This window comes from Crocuta crocuta, unplaced genomic scaffold (assembly GCF_008692635.1).
Source record: "Crocuta crocuta isolate KB4526 unplaced genomic scaffold, BGI_CrCroc_1.0 scaffold466, whole genome shotgun sequence".
Lineage (NCBI taxonomy): Eukaryota > Metazoa > Chordata > Mammalia > Carnivora > Hyaenidae > Crocuta > Crocuta crocuta.
The window spans coordinates 2669562-2680215 of NW_027529672.1; the positions used below are offsets into that span (position 1 = coordinate 2669562).

Genomic DNA, 10654 nt, shown 5'->3' on the forward strand with positions numbered 1-10654 from the left:
ACCCTGTTTGGATCCTCTCCTGCATCTCTGACCTGACCTGACTGCACGGTGCTGCTCTCTCTGGATATCAGCGTCTCCTTCCTTCTCCAACCTACTCAGGACTGAATCTAGGCCACAGTGGTGATGGGTGGCATGCTTCCCCGAAGGTCTGAGGATGTCATAGGGGACCAGCACGCAGAAAAGGAAAACGTAGAACTTGGTGTCAGATGTTTCCACCCCAGGGGCGCCTAGCTCACCCAGAGCTTCTGGCATCTTCCCCTTCCTTCTTCCTGGAAGTCAGGTCAGTTGACTTCACAAAGTCTGCAGTCAAGAAAGTGCTTCACTGGGGCTCCTGGGTGGCTCAGTCGGTTAAGCACCAGACTTCGGCTCAGGTCATAATCTCGCCATTTGCGAGTTCGAGTCCCGCGTCGGGTTCTGTGCTGTCAGCACGGAGCCTGCTCTGGATCCTTACACCCTTCTCTCTCTGGGACCCTCCCCTGCTTGTGCTCTTTCTCTCTCTCAAAAATAAACATTAAAAAATGTTTTTAAAAAGCGCTTCTTTCACTGGATTCTTCTGTGCACTCTTCAGCTGGCGAGCGCTGGTCTCTCCTCTCCCGTGCCTGGTATCCGCTCACACTCGCTGCTTCGAGTGGCTTCCCTAGAAGTTCCTTCCAGATTTCTGCTTAAGACCCACACTTGCTAGGTGCTTCTACTTTCTTCCCTTAGCACATATTACTCTTTGTCCTTAAAAAATTACCATAATGGTAGAATTGACTTTTTGTGGAGGCTGCGGGGTGGGGGGGGGCAAAGCTGATTGAGTTTTCACACTATTGTAGTCAGAGAAAACCAGCATAAAATATCTGAAGAACAACCATTACCACCCAGAGCCACCTCTGGAACTTCCCCTGGTTTTCTTTCCTCTTTCCTCCCTTCTGGAGTCTTGAGAGGAACCCTATTTAGCAACAGCAGGTGCAGGGAAAGTCCTTTGGTGCTTTGAAAGTTACCTGTAATGTGCAAATGTATGCTGATCAGTCTGATCCCCCCAAGAATGCGTGTTCCCTTTAGGGCAGGGGAGATTCAATGCCATGCAGAAGGAGGGCATTCTATGATGCTCTTGCCTACACACACACACACACACACACACACACACACACACACGGGCATCCCACACGTCTGTGACCCCTTTGTTTTTCATCATTTTACCGTGTTCCCAAGCCCACACACTTGGCCACTTGGGATCTTGGCCACAGTCAGCTAACAGCTACATGAACGCCCTGGATTAGTTTTCTCTAACATAGCTGACAGGACGAAAAGGAAGTGCAAGTTTGTTTCCTTGACCACGGTTGGGGAGTCAGGTTGAAAAGCTTGCATTCTGAGGGCCATTTCACTGTGAAGGACAGGGACACAGGAAGGGCACATTTGTGGACAAGAGAGGGAGCTGATCCAAATGTCTTCCAGTTTTGGAATCAAATAGAACATTCGAGGGAAAGATCAAATGTTTTCTGTAAAGAACTAACCCTTTCGATGTGAGGTACATGTTATGTTTATGATAACGTTTTCCTTCCGGAATGTCTGGATGGTAAGTTCGGACAGACGAGGCACTGCTAAGGTCAAGTTGCATGGGGCAGGGCACGGGGGCTCTAAAGTGCAAAGTGTCAGTGGATTCAATCCATTCTGCCAAGAGGCACCTTCAAATATTCGCCACACCTGCATGGAATTAATTTCGGTTCCCTACGTGTGATGGGAGAGAAAGCGTGAGCTTAATCTCTATCATATGTCTCGGAAAAGCTCCAGACAGACACCAACCAGCCTGGAGTGAGAAATGTGGATTTTTCAGTTCCTAATGTTTAAAGGGTAACATTTCCTTAGTTTCATAAAACAGAACGAAGGCCTTTTTTGGGGTGACTGTTTTAAAGGAAATCTTGAGGGAGTGACTGACTGCTGCAGGCATTCGCTGCTGTCCGGAAAAAAGGATACCAGCAAGTGGAAATATCTGGCCTCAGATCCCACGGTCTGTTAAAGGCAGTCCCAGTTTGACACGGTGGACTGGCAAGCTGCTTAAAGATACATAGAGAGCCTCTGTATAAAGGACTCCGTGGGGAAGAGGTGTATGGGCCCTGTAGAAATCTGAAATTTGCACACAAAATACTGAGTACCGGTGCGTTTTTTGCACACAAAATACTGAGTACCGGTGCGTTTTCTGAAGGTTCAAAGCTTTCATCAGATCTTGAGTTAAGTCCCATCGCCCAGAAAAGTTTAGGACGTGCCTACTGCCTTCCACCATTGTAAATCCAGGATAGGTTAGAAAAACAAATGTAAAAGAACTCTCAACAGCCAGCAAAATAAACAGAAGAAACCAGAGGTAGATCTTGAGTGGTGGTGAAATGGAAGGGGACTTCGCAAGCAAAAAGAAATGGGAGAATTCCCACAAGGTGAATATGTTTAAATATTCAAAGCTGGAATCCCTTTTATAACCCAAAATATCATAAATAAAATCCAAAGATAAATTAGGGAAATGTTTATAATAAATTACTGCAAAAGGGTCAAGAGTCCTAACAGGAAAATAAACTCTTATAAATCGGGAAGAAAAACTCTCTCAAAGAGAAAAACATAGGCAAGGGGTAGAAACAGACAAATACAGTTGATAGCAGCGGTGTGTTGGTGCTGGCTCGTACTCGTTCATGTCAGCCAGGTCTCTGTGCTCATTTAGTGACCTCATGTTCATTGCTTGACATTGGCCGTGGTGGGATTTTTTATTATGGCAGAGAAAACACTGACCANGACAGCCAATTTAATGGCAGACCATTGGTTAGCAGTTCAAGTGTACCAGTAATCAGAGAAACACAAAGAGAAATGAGGTCTGGAGACAATGGAATAAACACACTATACCCTCTATGTCCTGCAAATTATTAACAAACAAGTTTGGAGAAAATTCGCAGAGGAACGGACGGAGGCTCTGAAAGCTGGAAAGAAGTAAGCGGACTGCCTACCGACCTCAGAACTCATGGAATGACACGATAGCGAGTTCTTGTCTTTGCCTTTTTTTTATCTCTTGGCCTGGGCTCCGGAGAGGCTCCCAATCTGGACATGCCGATGGTACCAGACCAAAAAAGAGGCCCAAGGCAAGCCTACTGTCTCCAGTCCAAAGATGGGGGAATAGGGTGACCCAGTAAGAGAGAAACATTCTGAGCATACCTGACCTCACTCCAGCTCTAGGCGGGCACACAAACAGCCATCTCCTCTGTGCCCAAGTGGGCACCACCTCCTGGAGGGGGTAGAGCCTTGCTTTCCAATCCTGCTTATGACAAGAGGCCATGTCTTCCCTGGAACAGGGACTGTGGGAGGAACTTTTAGTGGATTTCTCATCGCCACAGAGGCCAGAAGGAGGTGGAACAACGTTTTTCAAATGTGGAAAGAAAAGCAACCTAGAATGCTATATCCAGTGAAAATATCCTTCGGGAATAAAGGTGAGAGAGAGATTTTTGGATGAAGGAAAAGCAAAAGAACTTGTGACCAGCAGACCTGCTTTAACAGAACAGCTAAAGGAAGTTTTTTAGACAGGAAGGAAATGATAATGGAAAGAAACTCAGAATATCAGGAATGAAGGAAGAAAAAGGGAAAGGGTGGATATATGAGTAGATGTAGTAGACTACTCTTTTTTTTAAAGTTTATTTTGGGGTGGGGGAAGAGACAGGAAGAGAGAGACAGACAGACAGACAGACAGAGAGGGGTGTCTGGGTGGCTTAGTCGGTTAAGTGTCCAGCTTTGGCTCAGGTCATGATCTCATGGTTCGTTGGTTCAAGCCCTGCACTGGGCTCTGTGCTGACAGCTAGCTCAGAGCCTGGAGACTGTTTTGGATTCTGTGTTTCCCTCTTTCTCTGACCCTTCCCTGCTCATGCTCTCTCTCTCTCTCTCTCAGAAATAAATAAAACATTATTTATTTATTTATTTATTTAAAGAGAGACAGAGACAGAGACAGAGACACAGAGAGAGAATCCCAAGCAGTCACTCTTAGTGCAGAGCCTGACTTGGGGCTTGAACTCCTGAGCTGTGAGATCATGACTTGAGCTGAAGTCAAGAGCCAGATGCTTTGCTGACAAAGCCACTCAGGCTCCCCATGTAGTAGACCACTCTGTGTTTTCAAACTTACGCTTGATGGTTGAAAGCAAAATTATACAATATCTGAAGTGGTTCTCAAGGTACATAAAAGTAACACCCAAGATATCTATGTGATAAAGGGAGAAGGCTAAAGAGACCTTGTAGGAGGTAACGTTTCTACATTCCACCACTTGCAGTGATAATGGGCTAATACTAGTAGACTGTGATAAATTATGCACATATGGCGTGACCTTTAGAGCAGCAGTTTTTCAGTGAGGTGATTTTTGTCCTCCTGGGGACATCTGGCAAATGTTTGGAGATATGACGACACGTGCTACTGCCATCTAGTTGATGGGAACCAAGATGCAGCCAAACATTCTACGACACACAGGGTAGTCCCACTCAACAAAGAGGTACCCAACCCCAGATGCTAGCAATGCTGAGGCTGAGAATCCCTGCCTTACAGCAAGTGTATAAAAAGCTATACAAAGACAAATCTCAAAGAAAACTAGAGATAAACCAACACGGAATAATAAAAAATGTTCAGCTAACCTATAGGAATTCAGGGAAGTGGAGCACAAACAAAAATCAGAGGGAACAAACAATATTAAAATGGCAGACAAATTCTACCATCAATAGTTCCATTAAAAGTAATAATCTAAACACCTATTAAAAGGCAGTGACTGATGGAATGGATGACCCAACTACATGCGGTCTCTGAGAAACTCATTTCCAATAAGATGACACAGGTACGTTAAGAGTAGAAAGTTGGGGAAAAGATAAACCTTGCAACACGAATCAAAAGAAAACAGAAGTGGATATATTGGTATGAGATAAAGTAGATTTTAGAACAAAGATAATTACCAGAACTAAAGAGGGACATGACATAATGATAAAAGGGTCCCTTGACCAAGATAACACAACAATCCTAACTGTGTGTACCACAAACACCAGAGCTTCAAAATACATGAAGGAAAAACTGATAGACTTAGAAGAGACATATTTATAGTTGAAAATGTTAACACCCTCTTTCAATAAGTGATGGAACCACTAGATAGAAAAAAAAAAGAGATTTTTTAAAATACCAAATTGGCAAAGGTTTGAAATGGTAATACTTAGAACTAGCAAAGTCATGGTCTCTGTAACAATGTGGAAACATAAATAGACACAGTAGTCCTGAAAGAATATTTAATTTCTGTATTAAGAGGCTTAAAAGGGTTATAGCATTTTTCAATGCAATATTTTCACTTTTAGGAATCTCTCCTAAGGGAATAATTAAAGTTTCCCAAATTTATCTGTCTAGACCTTCACAACAGAGTGATTTGTAACAGCAAAACTTAGAGACGTCAGAACTTTCCCACTGATTGGTAAGGGCTTTAAAAAAGTATTCTTTATATATGAATAGTGCTATGGTTCAAATAACAGTCCTAAGAATTTTTAATGCCATGGTAAATAAGAATGATTTTAAGGCAAAAAGGAGTATATAAAGCAATGTGCATATAGAATAATCTAAATTATGTCAAAATACACCTATAGTATTTCAGTATAGAAATTGCTAGAAGTACGACAATGATAGTAGTGAAAACTTACCAGGGATTATTTCTCTGTGGTTTTTACTTGCTTGTTTTTATTACCCATCCCCCTCAAGTTTCCTATTGTGAGATGATGTCTTATTCACGTTCATAACAAACAGAAACCGTTACTTCTAAAACAGCATAAAAATGAGTTTATCAACTCATTTATCAACAATATAGACTGCCTAATACTGCAGCTGATATGGAGACACTCAATGGGTGAATTCTTGCAAATAGTTTTGAAAATGAAAAATGGGGGGCGCCTGGGCGACTCAGCAGGTTAAATGACTGACTCCTGATTTCGGCTTAGGTCATGATCTCATGGTTCATGAGCCCGAGCCCTGTGCTGTCCATGCAGAGCCTGCTTGGGATTCTCTCTCCCCTTCTCTCTGTCCCTTCCCTGCTCATGCTCTCCCACTCCTCTCCCTCTAAATGAATCAACTTAAAACAAAAAAGAAAATGAAAAATGATAAGAAAGTATGCCCATTAATATTCCTAAAGTGATAATACTCCATCTCCGTTTAATTGTCCAGGCCTCACTATCACCAGCGGCCCCGCCATGCTCCAAAGTGTCACCATTTAGTGGGAAGTTGCCTGGGGACCCTCACTATTCTGAAAACGATTCCTGAGAAAATGAGCACGTGCTGCATCGTGACTGTATGTCAAGCACTGTACTAAGTGCTTGATCTCCTTCACCGTCTGAGGAGCCGAATTATCTCTGTTTTATCAAGGCCCCGGCAAGTTGAGCATCTAGACATTGACAAGTGGCAGGGTCTGGATTTGAACGGCATCCATCACGGTAGCGGCGGAAGGCGTACCTGGGCCTGCCGAAGAGCAGGGTTGGCCGGCAGGGGTCTGGCGGGGACGAGGGGAGCGCGGGGAGCCTTTTGGAGGGGCGGGAGCACTCGCTGAGGCGAACTTGGCCGAGGGGCGTCGAGGGCCCTGAGGGGCCCGCTGATGTCAAGATTCTGACACTGCGGCCACCTCCTGGTGGTGTCCTGCAGGGCGGAACAAAAGGCATGGTGTCAGGGGTCTCAGACCCTTAGGAGACGGGTGCTGACGGGTCTGCTGTAGCTGAAGGGGCCGGCGGTGCCGTTCCATGAGAGGGAGGCTCTCATCTCTTGTTTAAACTTCACACCTGGAGCAGAAGCACCCCTCCCTCCTCAGTGTGGACTAGCGGGATCGATTTCCGCATGAATGTTAAAATGTGGCTTAATTCATTAACAAATAAGGCGCAAGGCACGTGAGGAAGGGCCAGAGAGTTTGAGGACACACACCACAGCTTATGGAAACAAGGAAGGAGTTGTGCAGTGAGGCATAAGGCGATGCCCTCAAAGCTCAGAGAGAACCGAGGAAGACCCCCACGAGGAGGATGGAAGCTTCTGGAAGCTGAGGTGAGGGGCCTGCACCTGGAGGATCACATTGTACACGAGGCCCCTACTTTTAGGGCAGAACCGAGGAGATGCAGCATGGGCTGTGTGCCCCTGGCCTCTGCCTCGTTTCCCTTCCTCTCTTTCTAACAACGGCTTTCTTAGGGATCCATGGACATATGACTCATGGCACATACTGAGACTGGACAACGTGGGAAGTACTGACATGCGTCCACACCGATGAAAACATCACGATACGAGAGATCATGAGCGTATATCCACCGTCACCCTTCCCCTGCTCTCCTCCCTTGCAACTACTGATCTGCTTTCTGTCATTATACAATAGTTTTCATTTTCTAGGATTTCATACAAATGGAGGTAGAGGGTATGTACTCTTTGCCAGGCTTCTTTTCCTTGGCATAGTTATCTTGAGATTCATGTTGTGTATATTAATAGTTCATTCTTTCTTATGCTGAATAGCATTCCACTGTGTAAGTACGCCAAAGTTTGTTTACCCTTGTACCTGTTGATGGAAATTTGGGTCATTTCCCATTTTTGGCTTCTCAACATTAAGCCGCTGTTTTTGGCTCTCGCAGGTAAAGCTAGCTGTTCTTGCTCAAGTCCCACATTTGGGGCTGAGAGGTGGTAAAGCTTAATAGGACTGACAGTCTCCTCTTAGGAGCCCAATCCTCCATGCTTTCAGATCAGGTAAGACACAGGAGATAAGAGAGTTTATGGCTTACTAAATGTGTGACGTTAATTTTTAAAATCATTGGTCATCTCTTGACATCAGCACTGTTCACTGCCGTGATTTGGACCCTTGTTGAATGAGTCCCATCTTCAAGAATTCTCGTGGATACACCGGAAACCCTTGATGGGAAAACTAAATATTGGAGTGAATAACTCGTGAGGGAGCAGGGCAGTTCAGAGCCATGAGGGAGCCCGCAGGTACTTTGGGTTAAGGATCCGGCTCTTTGAAAGCAGAGGGTAGACAGGGTGCCCATACAGCTCAGGGATGGAGCAAAATAGGTCCATCCATGGCTCAGTAGAAGTCCCGGAGATGCCCCGGCAGGTACAGGGCCAAAGAAGTTCACCCAAACTGCACCAGTGGCATCTAAAACAACAGGGAGAGGACCCAGAGCTGGGAACGTGGCTGGCAGGCAGATGCAGTGGGCATGTCTGGGTGACTGGATGGATGGTGGCTCACAATGTGGCACACATCACATCACACGGGGGACCCGCCCCTAAAGGATCTAGTGGGGCATCCCTGGGACACAGCGGGCCTCCTTCTGGCCCTTGACCATCCCCCCCCCCCCAAGCTTTTGTTGCACTCAGTGTGCGGACTCTGTGTGTCAGCGAGCTATTCCTGCTACAGATCTATCTATAGATCTCCGGGATCGAGTCCCACTGGAGCTCTTGTTGAAAGACATTGAGATGCAGGTGTCTCAACGCGCACACGGCCCTCTCACATTTGTTTACAACTTACCTTTGACATATTGGAATGTGGTGGCTTCCTTATCAGGCCTTTGCTGAGGTGGCTGAGGTGAGCCTGACCGGGGTTTGAGCCTCGCGACGGCCGAGAAGGGCGCACCCACCTGTGAGCAATCCCGCTAAACGTAAACAAGTGCATTCTCCNTGTTTGGTTTGCAATCTCAAAAAAGACTTACTTATTTTAACTCAGTTGTGGGAGACATGCAAAGGAAATGGTGAACATTCTTACAGGATTAAAAAAATCGTGATCCCCCTCCCACTCCCCCAAAGCCACTACTCTGTTAAACCAGTTCTTGCAATCCGCGCATACATGGCTTTGCAACACCTGGGAGACATTTTCTAGAAGGCTGGCATTTCAGCAATAATGCCTTTGAATATATTTGGATCAAACGCTACCCCATCTGATGAAAATATTTCAACATCCCACGTCTTGTAAAAATTACTGATGTAAGGGCGGGAAACAATATATCAGTGGGACTCATTAACACCCTGCTTATTTATATGATAAGCAGCAAATCGTTTGAAGGCAAAGGAAATCTCTGTGGCTGGTCTGGCAGATTTTAAGAAATCCCAAACAACAGTTTTATTATCTAAACATCTGACCTCTTCTTTGCTAAGGAAAACAAAGTGCAAAGCAGTTTGGTTGCACATTCTTTCAAATGCCATTTCAGGAAAAGAGGACCCAAAGCCAAGATACCTTAGCTTTTCAATGGTGGTTTTTTTATCTGTAAACAGCAGACGTATCAACGTCTTCCTTTTCAGATAAACGACAAATCCAGCAGCGAGAAGACACAGGATGGTCACCAGGATTCCTATAGTTAAACCTTGGTTATCTGAAACAAAATGCATTTCACTTAGGGAAAGAGGGCAGGGAGAATGAAATACAGGAAGTATCAGATGGTGACATTTACCGCAATGCGAGCTTCGAAGGAAGGAAGAGCATCAGAGTGAGTGAATCCCTGAATGATGTCCTGATAAATTAGTCTTACTTCAAAGGTCACACTCAAGGATCCGTCCGTGTTGCCGTCGTTCATTTCTGACAACAGGAGCCTAGTATGGCAGGTGGGAGCGCAGCCCTGACCACACAGGCCCGCCCGCCCCCAGCAGGGATGGTGGCCACGGGGCGGGCAGGGAGTGGGCAACTATGACCTTCCCAGCCCCCATCACAAATATGCCCCTCCGGCCTCTCTTCTGCTCTCATTCTCTAGTCTGTTTTTGTTTGGTTTCCTTGTTTTTCTTTTTTGATATCGAGACTTTGTTTCAGGACATTATCAAAATAGAAGGTGAAAACAAGGGGCGCCTGGGCGGCTCAGTGGGTTAAGTGTCCGACTTCAGCTCAGGTCATGATCTCACCGTTTGTGCGTTTCAGCCCCGCATCAAGCTCGCTGCTGATAGCGCAGGGCCCGCTTTAGATCCTCTGTCCCTCTCTCTCGCTGCCTTTTAAAATCTCTCAAATAAATAAACGAATAAGAAAAAACAAACCTCATCAAAACTCCTAGCTAAAAGGAAATGCCCACGGGTTTGGTTTTTCTTAGATTTTTGTTTGTTATGTTGTTAGAGCCTCAAAATACAGCCTTTGGAGGCAAACCTCTCTATCTGGAGGGTGCTTTTTTCTCTAAGGAAACATCTTCCTTTCTGTGGTTTGCTCCTGTTTCGGTCAGTACAAAGTCACCGCGACCCCTCGAGGGGGCGGAAAAGAAGGAGAAGTCAGACCTTGAGGCTGGTGTCTGGACGCAGCGGCCGTCAGGGGGGCTGCCGGGATGGGGGGCGGCTTTACCTGCGGCGCCCCTGCTCTGTGGACTCCTTGAGAGCACAGGTGTGCGTTCTTTCGTCCCTGTGTCCCCACCAGTGACAGTCGGGTGTGGTTCCCGCAGCTGGCCGCCGTCCCCTCAGGCTGCTGGTGATGGCTGCGCAGGGGACGTCGCCACCCTGCTGCCCGCCAGGATGCTCAGCAGGCCGTCGGCCGGGGCGGCAGGGCCCCCACTCTGGGAGAGAACGCCTCACACCCTCCCTGTTTCTGGACTTTGTCTCCACTGACAAGTCCTATCGGGGATGTGTCTCGGACAGTCCTGATGCCCTTGTTAGTGTCACTGGAAAAGCACTGTTTTGGGTTTCCTGACCCAAACGTTCTTTTCAGCCTGG

At 46.3% G+C, this 10654-nt stretch overlaps 1 protein-coding gene across 2 annotated transcripts in view; it reads right to left on the reverse strand.

The window, feature by feature from the left end:
* The window catches only part of ADAM12 (ADAM metallopeptidase domain 12), a 347908-nt gene that overhangs the window by 21100 nt on the left and 316154 nt on the right, over positions 1–10654 (reverse strand). The window contains exons 19-21 of one of the 2 annotated variants that reach the window (XM_077762961.1): positions 9210–9345; positions 8508–8616; positions 6470–6649 (exon numbers count right to left, since the gene is read on the reverse strand). In XM_077762961.1, the coding sequence (XP_077619087.1) occupies positions 6470–6649; positions 8508–8616; positions 9210–9345 (425 nt within the window). Of the gene's footprint in view, positions 1–6469; positions 6650–8507; positions 8632–9209; positions 9346–10654 lie in introns of both variants that reach the window. The other variant, XM_077762960.1, reaches the window with a different exon arrangement.